Below are 17,861 nucleotides of genomic sequence, written 5' to 3'. Positions count from 1 at the left end.
TTTAATGCAATTTATATATAAATATCAAAATGACTATAGGTAGGAAACCTTTATAATGAATATGAAAACATTTTCTTTTTTACTACTTATTCATTTAATTTTCCCTCATAATTATTTTATTTCTAAAATGGCAACATTTTATTTTAAACAATTACTGAGCTCTAGATTCTAGTGTTTTCGGTTTTAATGTTGCTATAACGTAGAATTTATCCTTATTTATAGGTGGAAAAATTGTAATTAGAAAACTGAACTCTTAGATTGGAAATGTTTAGTTTACATAACTAAATCAATTCCACGCCAATCAGCAATATATCGTTTCACCTTAACTTTTAATTATTTTACAAACTAACAATCCAACAGAATAAATTATTATAAAGAAAACAACAACAAAAAATTGTGGAAAATATTAGTAGAATAATGGCAACATTAGCTATTGTTTTTTCGAGATGTGCCGTCATATGACGTATGACGCATTGTTAAAAAGGCAGCGAGTGAATCAATTGGAAAAAACATTTTTCTAGCGATCAAGGCGTAACCGCGTATTCTAAGCTTTAAAACGTTGTACAGACAGCTAAAATCGTATTTAAATCGTTAATAGTAGCAAAAGTAGTAAGAAAACAGTTAAAAATGGCCGCTTCTCCAATCTACAGCCCGGTAAGTGGAACGAAAATATCACAATTTCTATAGAATAAAATGTACAAAGGTGCTTGTATTTTGTGTATTTGGCGTCTCCAAGGGCATCGCTTCGATATCGCGGACACGTCTACGTAATGTACTAAGTAAATACAATGCAATTATCAATGTAAGTCTAAGATTTAACTGTATAAGGTAGTTGCTAAAACAAATTCGATATTACATTGTTTTAGCGTGGAATCCTTTGTTAATTACTGCGAAACACCACGCCTATATGATTATTTTGAGATTTTGCCTAAATCTACAGTTATTATAAAAGACTCAAAAAGTATTTTACTATTAGAGTTCTTGAAAAACATAACCATTGAATACATCATGAAATACCTAAGTGATGAAAATAACTTAGTGCTAAGACTATATAGGCAGTGAAATTGCTTTAAAATAATTAACAAGACCTAGTATGGACCTGAACATGTAAAAAGACGATTTTTTAAGTCTGTGATGCTATAAATTACCTTTGTATAGCTTTTCATTGTATATGAAAATTGTAAAAAAAAAAGTTGTCAGGAGTGAGTTTTTGTTTGTCCTTATTTTATTACCTACTAGCTGACGTCCGCGACTTTGTCTGCATGGATTTAGGCTCTTGAAATTCCTGTAGGATTTCTTTGATTTTCCGGAATAAAAATTAGCCTGTGTGTTCCATTCCGAATTTCAGTCAAATCCGTTCAGTAGTTTTGGTGTGAAAGAGTCAAGATAAACATCCATCCATGCATAAAAACTTTTGCATTTATAATATTAATAGGATTGTGCAATGATTTCACAAGCACTAATCACACTATTATAGGAAAATTATTCTTCTATTCTAATATTATCCTATATTATATATATCCTAATATTCTGCATTTGTCTCTTTCTCTCAAAGTTCAGGTATCTCTTCTGTGGTGTTTGAACTGCACACAGGTTTAAAAAAAAGACTTGGAAATAAATTAGATGTTTTATTTGCAGACCATCCCATGCGTGCACGCCATCCCTGGGGGCATGTACCCCGGCCGCATGATCAGATTCCAGGGGAGCGTCCCACCGGGTGCTCAGAGGTAAGATAATGTAGCTAATTCTGTTGTACGCAGCTTAACGCACAACAGACGGAAACGTTTAAGTGCAGAAACCAGCCCAGAGAGAAGAAGAAGAAGCTAACTGGAAGTGAACTAACTAGAAATGGCTTACTTCAACTAACCTGTGAATGCAGCTGATATTAGTTATATAAGTTTCTATGTTCCCTAGATTCGCCATCAACCTCCAATGCGGCCCAAACACAGACCCCCGCGACGACATCGCCTTACATCTTAACTTCCGCTTCGTTGAGATGTGCATCGTAAGGAACCACCTCTCCGTCATGAGCTGGGGTGTTGAGGAGACCAGCGGGGGCATGCCGTTGTCGCGAGGCGAGCAATTTGAAGCCCTAGTGCTCTGCGAGCCACAGTCCTTGAAGGTAGACTATATTATCAGTTGGTAGGTATACAGGTTATAAAGGCATATATTTAGCAATGCAGCCATTTATCTATGTTATGAAGGCATGTATCTAGCAATGAACTCATTTATCTATGGTATGAATGCATGTATCTAGCAATGAAGTCATTTATCTAGGTTATGAAGGCATGTATCTAGCAATGAAGTCATCTATGTTATGAAGGCATTTATCTAGCAATGAAGGCATTTATCTAGGTTATGAAAGCATGTATCTGGCAATGAAGTAATTTATCTAGGTTATGAAGGCATGTATCTAGCAATGAAACCATTTATCTAGGTTATGAAGGCATGTATCTAGCAATGAAGTCATCTATGTTATGAAGGCATGTATCTAGCAATGAAGTCATTTATCTAGGTTATGAAAGCATGTATCTAGCAATGAAACCATTTATCTAGGTTATGAAGGCATATATCTAGCAATGAAGTCATTTATCTATCCCACGAAAGTATATGTCTTGGTTATGAATATTATCTAGGGCATAAAGTCATAGATTTAACTATCAAATAATGAAAGCTAAAGAGTGTCCATCAATTTTATGTATGGCATGAATTTTATTATTTATCAATCTACATTATGTAGCTATTGATTATTTGAATTTCGTAAATGTGACCAATTTATATCTGTGAATCTTGAGTTTTTGACCAACTATGTTCCTTATACGATATGAGTGAACTAGTTTCTGACCAATTATATTTCCCGCAAGACGTTTGTGAATGTAGCTTCTTACCGACCATGTTTCCCAAGGAAATTTTGTAAACAAGTTTCTGACCAACTTTTTGGACGAATTATATTTACCGAAATACGCTTTGAACATGGCTCTTATCAACTACATTTCTTTAAGGTATTATGTGAACTAATATCTGGCCAACTAAGTATGGTTACTGCACTAGTATTGAACTAGTTTCTGACTGACCCTGTTTCCCTCAGGTGGCAGTGAACGGCCAACACTTTTGCGAGTTCCCGCACCGTCTGCCGTATCAGCGCATCTCGCACTTCACCATAGACGGCGACGTCATGGTTCAGTTCGTGGGTTTCGAGGGCGCCCAGCCACCGCCACCAAGCCAGATGTACATGGTGAGTAAACATCCATACGGTGAATTTTATACAGGGTATAAAATTATACCTATACCCAGGGTATAAAATTATAGGGCCTATTAAGCCTATAACTCATATTTTCTACAACACAACATAGATGTCTCTGTACGGAGTTGAATCCCGCTAAAAATAATTGAAAATTAGAGAATAGAATAGATTTTTATTCCAATAAACTACATATTTACAAGTGCTTTTGAATCGTCAAAATAATCTACCACTAGTTCCGAATGCCGTTAATACCGTGAAGAATCAGCAAGAAACTCAGCGGTTGCTCTTTTATCCACAATTTCACAAGCGATAGTTATGTACGTAGATTGTAGAAGTTTTTGGGCAGTTATGTAATAGCGTTGGGTACAGATGGTATCAGTTAAAACTAGGCGACAGTGGAAGGGTGGTATCTGCACAGGAGTATTGCGTATGCCTAAATAAATAAATTTATTAAAATATTTAATTGTCCGTCTTTCCAGTCCGAAGCTCCCCACTACGCTCCGCAAGCGTATGGAGCCCCGCCGACCTACGGAGCGCCCGGCTATGGAGCACCGCAAGGTAAGCCTCTAGCACCCATATTGTTCCTAACTTATATCATTGGTAACAACAACCTTGTTAACGTACTAACTGTAGATAATGCTGTAAAGTAGCGCATAAAATCTCGTATTGGATTCAAGCATGGTATAAACTATAAATAATCAGAGATATACAGTTTCTTAAAAAAATTACAGTCTTGAAAAATAATTAAAATAATAGGATTATAATAAATTCTTGACACTTTAACATGTGACAGTAAACAGTGCTTTTTTAGCTTTTAGATACCTTGTAAATAACGCTGTAAAATTATCTGTGAAGATATTGGTTTTTTTGAAGCTAAAAGTGTGAATATAAATAAAATATTATGTAAATAAAGAATGTGCTTTAACTAAAACAAATATTTGGGTTAATGCTTTGTACATAATCGCATGACTAAGATAATTGTAGGCAATTAGTGTTAATTATGATTACAATTAGGTTAGAAAGCAATATTATATTAGTGTTTCGGATTTACACTTATGGGATTACCTAGATCGTTGCGTGACGATTTATCTAAAACGAAGACTATTTACGAAAAAATTACTATTTTACATAGTTGCTTACCCTCTCATCTCAAGGTCATAGCTCATTAGACCCACCTGCAAGTTCAAAATGATATATTAGATAATCATGGTGCATACATCTTCGCCCGTATTCACAAACGTTACTATGAGGTCTCATAGTGTGCTCGAACGCATAGTGTCTGTTCCACCAATCAGATGACTGTATCACGTCAATTTACAATGATCTGATTGGTGGAACCTACACTATGCGTTTGAGCTTACTGTGAGACCTCATAGTAACGTTTGCGAATACGGCCGTTTGAGAACTCACCCGCCATTTTTGCTCTGTGTCAACTGTTATGTCAAAAGTATGATATTAGTCTAAAGGCAAACCGTACTTTTGATTTGAAAGTTGACGTATAGAACAAAAATGGCGGGTGAGTCCTTAAAATAAGTGAAGACTTAAATCTACCGCATTTGAGTCACGGATTGTAGATAGCTATCTCTTTTACTCTCGTGCGTTTTGTATCTCCCGTCTTACTAATTAGTGAGAACGGATTTTATACGCCATGTAATATAAACGTAGTGTATCTGTGGTGTATTATCATTGATTTATTTAAATAAAGTGCGTTTTGTTTTAGCTATTTCTTGTTTGGATGGTTAAGGGATGTATGATTTAAACCAAACAATATTTATGTATATTATTTAAATTATTCATTAAGAAATAGGTGAGTATATACTTTCTATAATATCTACATTATTATATTATAATATTGTAAATAATAATTATAATAACTACTTTTGGGAGGTTTGGTTGTTGTATAATGTATACACTTTTTTTATTATAATAGTAGTTTGATATATTGGTTAAAGATTTTTTCTGGTATTTCTTTGTTTTATGGTGTTTTTGACTATTGAAATAGGAAAACGCACGCACACCCACACACACACGCGCGCGCACCCACACGTGCACGAACACACAGACACACACATTAACATGATTTAAGGATATACATTAAATATTTTGGAAGGAGCAGCCGCTAAGTTTCTTGATGTAGTTGAGTAGGGCGGGATAGATTCACTTGTCGATTCGGAAGCTTTTATAAAAGTATAATTGAATAAATTTTCTAGAGCAATTCCAATGACTTTTCCATATTTGTAAAAAAATAATATTTATGGACCCAGTGGTCTAGTAATTTGGCCCAAAAATGATAGGGGGACTTTAGGTAGTGTACCTATCTTAAAGAGGGAAAAGGGGGGGGATTGCTTTTTGCTGTATACTAACATGAATAACCTATGCTTAATGGTTGTGGCTTATTTTTTTTTTAAACTTTTTAGTGATGTTTGCATGTGTTTTTTTTTTCTAGTTTTTTATCTAGTATATTTTTTAAATTTTGCAACATATTTTGAATATTTTTTCTTTTTTTGCAGGCTATTACTGATGGCTAAGTTGAGTGCTAAGAAAAGTTTCCTAAAATGTGTAGGTATATTGTTTTTTTTTTATAGAATATTTTTTATTTTACTATACACTAGCGATCCGCCCCAGTTTCGCACGGATAGCTTATTACAATTTTCATAAGGGTCTCTAATTTTTTGAAAATAAATACGGCCTATATTACTCAGGAATAATGTAGCTTTCTACTTGTGAAAGAATTTTCAAAATCGGTTCAGTAGTTCCAGAGATTACCCCCTACAAACAAACTTACTAACTTTACCTTTTTATATAATAGTGTAGATATGAAAAATTACAGTTACAGAAATATTGAAGCATAGTTGCACAGAACCTAGTATTTTTGCACGACTGCCTATACTGTATGTATGTATGTATGTGTGTTTCTTTATTCCCCATAACTTCTAAATGCCTGAACAGATTTGGATGTACGGGGTATCCTTACATCATCCTGAGTGATACTGGCTATAATATAGAAAAAAATCAATATGGCAGTTCAGTCGTGTTTTTAATTTTTTCGAGTCTTGTCTATTTTTACTCTTTTCTACTATACTAAAATTATAATTAAAATCGGAAAGTCCTAAACTTAAGCAGATTTTAAACGAGATTTTTGATGTATATTTTTAATTTTTAAAACCCACTAAACTGATTTGGAAGCAGGTTCTATATAATTTTTTTACTATAACTATTCTGTTAGCCCTTGACTGTGATCTCACCTGGTGGTAAGTGATGATGCTGTCTAAGATGGAAGCGAGAGCTAGCTTGGAAGGGGAGGGTATAAGGTATATTAAATCCATACCCTTGATCAATTCTATGCAGTATCACAATTATTTTATTGGAAAAGATGCATTGGTTTTTAGGGTTCCATACTTCAAAAGGGAAATAAGAAACCCTTTAGGATAACTTCGTTGTTTGTCTGTCGTGTCTGTTAAGATGCGTTAAGATAACCAAAACTAATTTAGGGTCCTTCCCATTGACCTACAGTCATGATATTTTTTAAATTTAGTTAGCAATGTCTTGTAGTGTAGCACAAATAAAGGAACAAATCCTTTAAAAACCTTTAATTTGTGGTTAGGAAAAAAGTTGTATTTCTTGTATGACGTCACGGAACTCTTCATACGAGTCCGACAACTACAATTTTTTTTTTAAATTAAAAGTAATTAACTACTTATTTTGAATTTTACACCTATCGCAAACATTTTTCTCTATAATTTTTAACCCTCGACCCAAAAAGAAGGGTGTTATGAGTTTGACGTGCGTATCTGTGTGTCTGTGTATCTATCTCTGGCATTGTACTTCCTAAACGGATGAACCGATTTTAATTTAGTTTTTTTTTTTGTTTGAAAGGTGGCTTGATGGAGAGTGTTCTTAGATATAATTGAAGAAAATCGGTTCCGCCGTTTGAAAGTTATCAGCTCTTTTCTAGTTTTTGTGTCGGGGGTTTTTTAAATGTTGACTTATTCTCTTTAATTTTTCCTTATTATATTTAAAATACAACTTATCAATAACTTTTCCTTATTATATTTTTCTTTTGCAGGTGCCTTGTAAAATCTCGAAAGGCGAATGAATCAAAGATTTAAATTTAAATATTTTTCTCATTTTTAATTTTCGATCTGTATATCCTTTAGATCTATAAATATTTACAAGTTTTAATTTTTTTTTCGGTTTTAGACTAAAATGCTTTTTTAAGTATTATTATAATATTTAACTAAAGTGTCTTATGAACCAATAATAAGATATAATGATTGTTTATTGCTAATGTTAAAAAATATAATGTTGAAAACTATATATTACAAATAAATATAACGTAAGTGCTTTAATGTTTAAATGAGTGTTACAAAATATGTAAATGCAAATTACTATTTTTTTTTAATTTTGTAAGAAAATAACAATGCAAAGGTTTTATGCATCACATTTTTTATTTAGTTTTTTTTTCATATGTTTCATGCACAAAAAATGTATGGCTTATAGTATTAGTCAGCGTTAAAAGTTAGCTTATATTAGTTACACTAAAGTCAGCATTAAAAATTATTTCTGTAATTAAAAAAAAAATTCAATCATATTAATTTTCATTTAAACACTTTTAATCTGATTAAGTTGATTCATTTTTAATCTTTCCGAATTTTAGTTATACTTAATAATAATTTTAGTTGTATTATTCTGAATTTTGCATTTTTTTTCGTTAGTTCCCTACATGTTTCGCATTTGTATTAATTATATTGTTTGTGATGGTTAATAAAAAAATATGTGTATAATTTTTTCTTTTTTATTTACGAATTCCCAATTTAGGCGTTTCTTGAATTTTTATTTTAATACTACCAAAAAGTAGAACATAGATCTTGCACGCAGTTTGACTAGGGATGAAATGAAATGAAAGGAGATTGGCGAATTCCATAGAGTTTCAGACCCAAACTAACAGAACCGTGAGCCTCAAGCCCACGTTCACGAATCAAACTTCTCATGCTTGTTCTAGTAAACCAGTCTAACAAAAAACTTCATCAAAGTCTATCAAATAAAGTTGGGAGAAAAAAGATATTCACTTGTATTGCCGTGTAACGGTTATTTATAATGTGTGCCTGTGAATAATTACATTTTTGATCCCCATCTTCTAAAAGTATCAGGCTTACATAGAAAAATACTCTGAAAAATATTATTAAAATTAAATGATTTCTGAATCTGAACGGTTTTTAAAAACGCTGGGTCCAAATTCGCCAACCTCCTTAAGTTATAATTGCTAAATATGGGTGGTTTACAAAGATCTTATAATCTAAATAGTCTGCAAATTTACTGACACTTGAGCATGCAATAGCAATGCACGATAGCAGGTGTTTTAATCGATTGTTTCGATTGTTCAAGCATCTCAATGGTTCTCAAAAATCATCGAGATGTTTTAAGTTTGAACGATCGAAACAATTCTGACTTGAATCCTAGACGATGCATCGAGCTCGACGCGAGTGGTTACTCCATTGACTCGTCACAATCGAAACAATCGAAAAATATCTCGATTGTTTTGTGGAAGAACGAGAAACTCATTATTTCTCGATTGTTGAAACATCTCGGATCCATCGCTAAGTTTGTCAGTTCCCGCATGACGATCGCAAACGCCTCTGATTGGTTGACACTCACTCACTTTTGATTACAATGCACAGTTGCCTGGCGTTCAGCTCATGCTCAAGGCATAAAAGCACTGTTTACCCAAAAATACCCTTATCCTAGTTGAAATAGCTCAATGCTCATTATCCAGATAGATCGGACCGCTCTCTCGCTCTAATTGGTTAGTTGAAGCGGGACAGCGATAAGTAGGTATTTGATTCAAGTATTGGAAGTGAACTCACTATTACTTCTACTTCAAGAATCGCACCGGCGGTGTTCCAGTAGACTGGTAGTTGGTTTCAGGTAAAAAGAAGACTACAGTAGAAACGAGGAATCAAACTAAAATGACAGGTCTAAAAGTAACTACTGTCAAATACTGTACTGTCAAATTAATTTAGAAGAGAATTGTAGAAAATTACCTACTGTTAAAATCCTAAGAGCGATTACGGACTCATCTGATCCGAGTCCATGAAAATATATGCCGAAGTAGACATAGAACTATTTGTATGGTAGCTTACGCACTAGCTCCGACTTCCGTCATCCGTGAGAATATCTCGGATGTGCCTCTTAAGAGCACTCTTAAGGGGCAAGCGACGGGTCTGCCCGCAAAATTCAAATTTTATTTGGTTTTTCGCAATTTCTAAAATAATTTCTTACCTCAATCAGACGCAGTTCCTACCTCATAACAGATGAAGAAGAGGAGGAGACCCCAACCGAGGATCTCCGTATTAATGTCAAACAGCTGCTGAACGATATGTCGAAAGAAATGGAAAAAGCGATACAACGAGAAATGAAAGAATGCATGCGTAGCCTACAATATCAGAGTGAAAAAATGGACGAGATGGTCGAAAGCCTTGACTTTTGCAAACAAACGATTCAAGAGCTTAAACGGAAAAATATCGAGTTAACCAACAAAAATACAAACCTGGAAACTAGGGTCTCTGCATTAGAACAGCGCCTGCAGGAAAACGAACAACAAAAACTAGGTGACAAAATCGAAATATACAACGCACATGGATATGAAAAGTATGACGCGAAGGGAATTGTGGATAACATTGCAAAAAAACTTAAACTTCCTAGCGATGACGTTATCGACGTGCAGGTGAAACATAGCTCGATGCGCAAAGATCGTGAAAGAGTGCCTGGATCGATTATAGTGCAAATGAAAAATGAGGATACACAACAAAAATGGGTCGCGGCATCAAAAACAATCAAGCTCACAGTTAAAGACGTTATCGTGAATGCAAACGAAAAATCCGCCCATGAAGCAGTGTTCCTACGTGAATCTCTGACCCCGTATAACAAAAGTCTACTGTGGAATGCTAAACAACAACTAAAAGCCAAATACAAGTTCATATGGTGTAAAAAGGGAATCATTCGTGTGCGTAAAGACGTCGACTGTGAGTCAATCATAATAAGATCTCTAGAAGATATTAATAAACTAGTCTAATTTACTTACCTACATTTGAAATAGAATATATAACACACCTAATTACCTACCTACCTTTAAAAATATATATTCCTACCTTATCTTTTATTTACTACTTAGTACCTACCTACCTACCTAGTACTACCTAATTACCCACCTACTTAGTATTTGATAATGGAAGCAGTCAAAGACCCAATTATAGAAATCCAAAACTGCACTAATATCCAAAATTTTCTGAATCTCATACCTAATAGTAATAAAAACATAAAACTTCATGTGAATATAAGGTCTATGATAAAGAACTTTTCTGCCTTGGAACAATGTGTAAATATGTGTTCAAAACCTCTCGATGTAATTGTGGTAACAGAGGCTAATATATCAGACTCAATAAGCTGCATGTATAACTTAACTGGTTTTGAGATGCACACGGATCTGCGGAAAGCACGAAAAGGTGGTGGAATTATAATATACGTTAACAAAAAACATAAATTTTCGGTTTTAAAATCGCAAACGCAACAGTTTGAATGCATTTTAGGTAAAATAAAAACTACAGATCACTATACCGCAAATCTGTGTGCAATCTACCGCCCACCTAGCTATAGTAAACACTTGTTTATAGACGAACTCGAACAACTTTTAAAGACCACGAAACGCACAAACGATCTATTTTTCTTGGGTGATGTAAATATAGACTTAAAAATGAATAATCCTGTAAAACATAAGTATAATAACATGATGTATAATTTAGGGTTAGCTAGCGGGATTTCGGACTACACATGAATTGAACTGCGAAATAATCAAATAAGCAAATCATGTATTGATCACATATACGCGAAGTCCCGCTCACTAGACCTATACACCTCGACGCTTGACGTCATACTAGCTGACCATAGAATGATCGCTTTAGCTTGCGTCGGCACGTCGACAATACAGGATGTTCCAAAATACAAAATTGTAATTGATGAAAAGAAACTTAACTATTATTTAAATAACATTGATTGGTCGCCCATCGACTGTATGACATGCCCCGACGATATATATTCCTATATTACAAATAATATGAATATCAGCTATGATAAATCTCAAGTAAAAATAAAAATAAGTAATAATCCCAACCGCTGTTCTAATCATTGGGTTAATGAGAAAGTCACTAAAGCATGTCAGTACAGAGATGAGCTATATAAAAAATGGAAAAAAGACATGAATAACATGATTGTAAAAGTGCAATATAACCAAGCGAGAAATTTCGCAAATAAAGTAATAACATACGCTAAAAATAACTACACTAGAAATGAAATATATAAAAATAAAAACGATTTAAGAAAACTATGGAATATACTTAATACACTAACAGGAAAAATTAAAAAATCATTAGACCAAATTATACTACAGGCTTTTGATAAAAAGCGGAACTCGATGAAAGACATTGTTAATAACTTTGCTAAGTCCTTTGATAATAGTGTCAAAAATGCTATGCCTTCGTGTACGGAACCACTTCTAGAAAAAGATGAATATAAAAACTCTGCAAACGTTTCCTGTAGATTTAAAAAAGCCCATACAAATGACGTTTTCAAGCTAATTAAAAACCTCAACGTAAAAAAATCGCCAGGACTAGATAATATTCGCGCAATAGATATAAAAAGACTGTGTGGAAAAATGACACCTATTATCACAAAGCTCATTAACGGATCAGTCACTGCTGCTACATACCCCAACGGCCTTAAAGCTGGAATAGTGAGACCCATATTTAAAAAAGGTAGCAGCAGTGACTATTTAAATTATCGGCCAATAACAATACTACCCATTATTGATAAAATTATAGAAAAATACCTCTGCCAACAAATATACACATTTTATGAAGAAAATAACATATTGTCCGATAAACAATTTGGCTTTCAACCCAAAAAGAGTACAACTCAGGTACTATCAATGTTTACAGATTCCGTTAATGAGCACTTGAATAACAAAAAACATGTTTTGATAGTATTCGTTGATTACAGCAAAGCATTTGATATGCTCCGACACAATATCATACTCGAAAAGCTGGAAGACAGTGGAATCAGAGGCCCATTATTACAGTGGTGTCAAAATTATATGACCGATAGGTCCTATAAAGTCAAAGTTGCGGAAACCCTTAGTGATGAAGTGTGGGTAACACAGGGAACAGCGCAGGGATCCGTCCTAGGGCCCCTGCATTTTATAACATATGTAAACGACCTCGAAAACACAATAAAAACCTGCGAAATATTTCAATTTGCAGATGATACCTGCCTTCTCTCTGCACACCATAATATACACGAAGCTTTGAAACAACTCCAAACTGATTTTGACGCACTAATAAAATGGTCTCATGATGTTGGCCTTGTTATAAATGTTGAAAAAACTAAGGCCATGTACATTAGTTCGAGCCACAACAGACACATTGGTGACATCAAGCTAATAGCGCATAGCCATCACTGCTTACATAAAAGCCGGCAGCACAGTACAAGACAGATAGCTCAAGGTGACACTTGTCTTTGCGCGCCAGTGGAAGTAATAACAAGTCAACGCTACTTAGGCTTAATTATTGATGACCGCCTCCAATGGAAAGACCACATTAACTATGTATGTGACAAATTGCGCGCTCTTCTATCAAAATTGACACTGGTTAAAAATAAAACTCCATTTTCAACACTATTAATGATGTATAAAGCGCTTTGTGAATCAATAATATCATATGGCCTGAGTAGCTACGGTCTCACATATAAAACACACATCAATCAAATATACCAATTGCAATTACGTCTTTTGAAAACAATTGTACCTAAAAAAACCAATACAGAAATGATTATCATTCCTTATTTAACTATTGTAAGGTTATGCCGGTAGATATAAAAACAAAATATTTAATTCTAACAGAACAATACCTAAACTCAAGCTTGCAAATAAAAGTTGAATATAATAAAAAATTAAGAAGTCCTAAAAATCCTAGACTGCACACCCCAAAATTTGTAAATAACTACGGCAAACGACGACTCAAATTTGTAGTTCCTACATTAATAAACAATCTTCCTAAAACGCTTAAAGAACAAATTAATGAAACAAATTACAAACACAAACTTAAAAAATATTTTTTGGAGCAACCTGTATAGTATGTAATATTCCAGTCATTGCAACCGGTTTCGCTGGCAGCGATGTTCACGACGTTACGCGTCGCGCTGCACATTATTCTAACCTACCCACTAGATTAAGTACTATGTACCTACATTACCAATTTGCCATTATGCTGGTTTCTATAATTTTATTTTTATTGTATAGCTATAATTATTAATAAACTCAGTGCCCGGTAAAACCAACTGTGGTTTTTGTGGCGCTGACTGTAATAAAAACTCTCTATATATTTTAAATGTAAATAATAATAAATAAAATAAAATAAATAAATACGACAAAGTAGGCACATTCTAGTTGCGACAATGACAGTATCATTTCCACGTGTTTATATAAAAATCTTTACTTGATGAGGTCCAGTTTAAGAAATTAGCTCTAGTATCGACTAATTTGTGAGTTATAGTCGATACTAGAGCTAATTTCTTAAACTGGACTTTTTCAAGTAAAGATTTTTATATAAATAGGTGGGGATGATACTGTAAGTGCCGGGGCACATAATATGGTGGAGCGCAGTGCAGAGCATTTTTCACAGTCAAAATATTATTGACATTGTCCTCATTGAAATAATATCTAAAATCAATTGTGCATCCGTGCGGATACTCGCGCAGTCCCGCGCGTGCTCGCGCATTCTCTGGTACAAATTCGCGTAATGTGTCACGCGATTAGAAAACTTCGCGGACAGACCCATCGCATCTACCTTAAGGTCGTTCCATACCTTAGCCGTTCTAATCAAAATATTAAAGAAAACATTGACGTGTTTTTTAATTGTTACAGGTTTTAGCACAGGAACAGTAAGTTATAAATTATTTATCCATACTTACTAATACTATAAATGCGAAAGTATGTCTGTCTGTCTGTCTGCTACCTTTCCCGGCCCTACAGTTTAACCGATTTTGATGAAATGTACAGAGTTAGCTTACATCCCGGGGACGGACATAGGCTACTTTTTATCCCGAAAAATCAAAGAGTTCCCACGGGATACTTAAAGGCCCATCCGTTTATCCGATTTATATGATATGACATGGCCAAAAATTGACATAGGTAACTTATTATACCGGAAAAGCAAAAAGTATATAAATATTTGTAAGTATATATTATAACATAATATCTACTTTTTTTTTTTTCATAATTACTGTCTATCTTTGCTGTACCTATTCTACTCCCTTTACAACCTCTCGCACTGCCAAGGGTCACTGGTAGAGATCTCTTATAGAGATAAGTGCTTCCCTGTCCACTTTTTCTTTCCTTTTATTTATATTGTTACAACATAATCACTAATCTTGGCAAAGAAAATCGTCCTCCTCTCTGTAAATGTCCAAAGAAAACGAGCTTCCTTCACATGATGGTGGACATGAGTTCTCTCTCTTTGTGGACCAATTCCAGTGCCAATATAAGTATGGATTAGGATGAATGGATGGAGGATGGATAGATAGATAGATAGAACACTTTATTGCACACAAAAACACATGTAAAGGAACACAACACAGAAAGAAGAAAACAGAAAAAACAATTGAGTGCAAAGGCGGCCTGGAAGGATGGATGTAATTATTGTACTTGCGCAGCCTGCTTACGGCGCTCAGTACCAGCCTGAGCAGCGTCGCGGGCTGGGCACGGGCGCGGCTGTGGGGCTGGGCGTGGGCGCGCTGGCAGCGGGCGGGCTGGCGGGGTATGCGATGGCTGGCGGCTTCAGCAGCGACAGCCCTACTGATGAGGTTAGTACTATTTATCATGAAGTAGAAGTCACGGAGAGTTCATTTCCAATACAACAAAATGGCGGTTTGCGTTTTCGAAAGGAAAAGAAATAGGTACAGCTTGTAACCAGAACGCTAGCAAAAAGTTAGCGTTACCTAATATTATACTACCTAAACACAATCCAATGCCATTCCATACTTAATAATATAAATGCGAAAGTGTGTCTGTCTGTCTGCTACGTTTTCACGACTCAATCGCTGAACCGATTTTAATGAAATTTGTTACAGAGTTAGCTTACATCTCGGAATCGGACATACCTAGGCTACTTTTTATCCCGGAAAATCAAAGAGTTCCCACGGGATTTTAAAAAACCGAAATCCACGCGGGCGAAGCCGCGGGCATTCTCTAGTATGTATTATAAATGCGAAAGTATGTCTGTCTGTCTGCTACGTTTTCACGACTCAATCGCTGAACCGATACAGAGTTAGCTTACATCTCGGAAACGGACATAAGCTACTTTTTATCTCTGAAAATCAAAGAGTTCCTACGGGACTCTTAAGAATCTATCCGTTAAACCGATTTATATGAAATTTGGTACAGTAGTAGCTTACGTCCCGGAAATTAACAATATATTGTCAACTTTTAAAAATACAGGATTTTTTTCAAGTTTTTTGTGGTATTATTATGGTTTATTAATATCCGAACTATCACATGTCTTCATTTTTGCTAGCGTTCTGGTTACACCCTGTATAAAATTTAAATACATTTTTATTGCACTTGTTGATCGAATAATTTTTTTGTGAAGTTTATATCCTTAGGATCAAATTAAGACATTTTTAAAAGAAGGGTAAATTATCCTTTTACAGAGGTATTCGTTTTATAATTAACCCCCGACCCAAAAAGAGGGGTGTTATAAGTTTGACGTGTGTATCTGTGTATCTCTCTGTGGCATCGTAGCTCCTAAACTAATGAACCGATTTTAATTTAGTTTTTTTTTGTTTGAAAGGTGGCTTGATCGAGAGTGTTCTTAGCTATAATCCACGAAAATCGGTTCAGCCGTTTGAAAGTTATCAGCTCTTTTCTAGTTACTGTATCCTTCACTTGTCGGGGGTGTTATAAATTTTTAATTTACACTTGTATATAAATAGAGTGAACTCGTTGTAGGTACATATCGCCGATAGCAGCACGGATTTCGGCGGCGACGACTGGATGGACTGAGCTAGAGCATGCCTTATATAAATTTATATAAATTAATGTTTATACAAAAATATATTGCAAATATTAATTAATTTTAATTTTTAAGAACACTTTGACAAACACTGTGTGTGATAGTTGTACCGTTTTTTTTTGAGTTACACGATTTTTTTCACGAAATTCAAATAATAAACTTAAAAAAAAATGTGATTTTTAAATAATAAAATTCATCATAACCATACTATTTTGTATAGATATTATAGATATTTTTTTTTTGTATTATAATTAATAATTTATAATTAAGCTGTTTTGTATGGTTGGTTATCTTTTAAGAATTAAAAACTGTTGGTAAGCACGAAAGATAAGTTAATGAAGCAAATATGTTTGTACAGTTTTTTTTTGGTTAATTACTAATTTTTTTAAATTGATTATATTTGTAAGTATTGTTTATTTTAGAAATTCAGTTTGTTACTTATTTTAGAAGTAATAAACCAATTTTATTTTCTATTTATTTGAATAATTTCGACTTATTCAACAGTGTGATTTTGCCCAGTTAATTTTTTTTCAAACAAAATAAGTAACTAGGTACATAATTTCTGTCTAATTTCTATAAACAATGAAACAAATTAATATATTTAATAAAATATGAGCCTTTTTAAAAAGCCTTATGCTATAAATTCCTAAAAAATCGCATTAATATAAAAATGTATAATAAATTGGTAGACCCATTTTTATTTTAATAAAAAGTAGAGGTTTAAATTATTTATTTGTACCAAATATTTATATCTCTCTATCTTTATATCATGTATTTCAATATTACAATAAATTTATATAATAAATCTATCCAAAAATTGTATTAGAGTGGTCATACACGCTAGCGTTTTTTAACTAAAAAGCCGTTAAGTGCAAAAAATAATTGAGTTATCGCCAAAAAAAATAATCGTGGGTAAGATTTTTTTTTTTAGAATTTTTTTATGGCTATGGGTCAAATTCAAATTATTTTTATTAAATTAAGACTTTTACAAGTACTTTTGAATCGTGCATCTGCCACTGGTTCGGAATGCCTTTCCTACCGAGAAGAACCAGAAAGAAACTCGGCGGTTGCTCTTTTCAAAGATTTGATATACAATATCATGTGTATACAAGTAATTGAAGTCCCGCGCATTGCTGGAGCGAGCTGCAGGTCAAATCCACGCTCTTTTATCATTTACATAATCTTCGATATTATAATATGTTCGCACGGGGATGCTGCTATCTTGTTTCGAGCGAATCCCGCGAAACTATTGCATGAAAAACCTGTCACACTTATATGACCTTTTTTACCCGACTGCGGCAAAGCCAAAAAGAAGGGTTATGATTTTAGCAGTCTATGTATGTATGTGTGTATGTTTGTATCCAGATTCTGTGTGTTCCACTGTAGCGCCTAAACTACTGGGCCGATTTTGATGAATGAGGTGTCAATCGATTCGTCGTAAAGATCCGGGTGACAAGGCTATATTTTATACGAAAAAAATTGACCTAACGGATATTACA

At 34.1% G+C, this 17,861-nt stretch overlaps 3 protein-coding genes and 1 long non-coding RNA gene across 6 annotated transcripts in view; 2 read left to right on the top strand and 2 right to left on the bottom strand.

Moving 5' to 3' along the window:
• Positions 1-17,861, bottom strand: part of LOC123878323 (zinc finger protein 2 homolog) — a 364,832-nt gene that overhangs the window by 163,117 nt on the left and 183,854 nt on the right. The window lies entirely within an intron of this gene.
• Positions 1-17,861, top strand: part of LOC123878314 (zinc finger protein 436-like) — a 382,404-nt gene that overhangs the window by 233,648 nt on the left and 130,895 nt on the right. The window lies entirely within an intron of this gene.
• Positions 446-16,473, top strand: LOC123878374 (galectin-5-like). The gene is made up of 8 exons (XM_045925571.1): positions 446-654; positions 1,639-1,727; positions 1,915-2,122; positions 3,089-3,235; positions 3,724-3,802; positions 14,217-14,233; positions 15,005-15,154; positions 16,299-16,473. Exons 1-8 carry the CDS (start codon positions 628-630, stop codon positions 16,350-16,352), a joined length of 771 nt encoding a protein of 256 aa, XP_045781527.1. The 5' UTR covers positions 446-627; the 3' UTR covers positions 16,353-16,473.
• LOC123878411 lies at positions 6,774-8,023 on the bottom strand. The gene is made up of 2 exons (XR_006798825.1): positions 7,272-8,023; positions 6,774-6,976 (listed from the first exon to the last, which is right to left on the bottom strand). It is a non-coding gene; the product is annotated as an uncharacterized LOC123878411 (long non-coding RNA).

The sequence above is a fragment of the Maniola jurtina genome, chromosome 26 (genome assembly GCF_905333055.1).
Source record: "Maniola jurtina chromosome 26, ilManJurt1.1, whole genome shotgun sequence".
Lineage (NCBI taxonomy): Eukaryota > Metazoa > Arthropoda > Insecta > Lepidoptera > Nymphalidae > Maniola > Maniola jurtina.
This window is presented reverse-complemented; position numbering and strand designations above follow the sequence as displayed.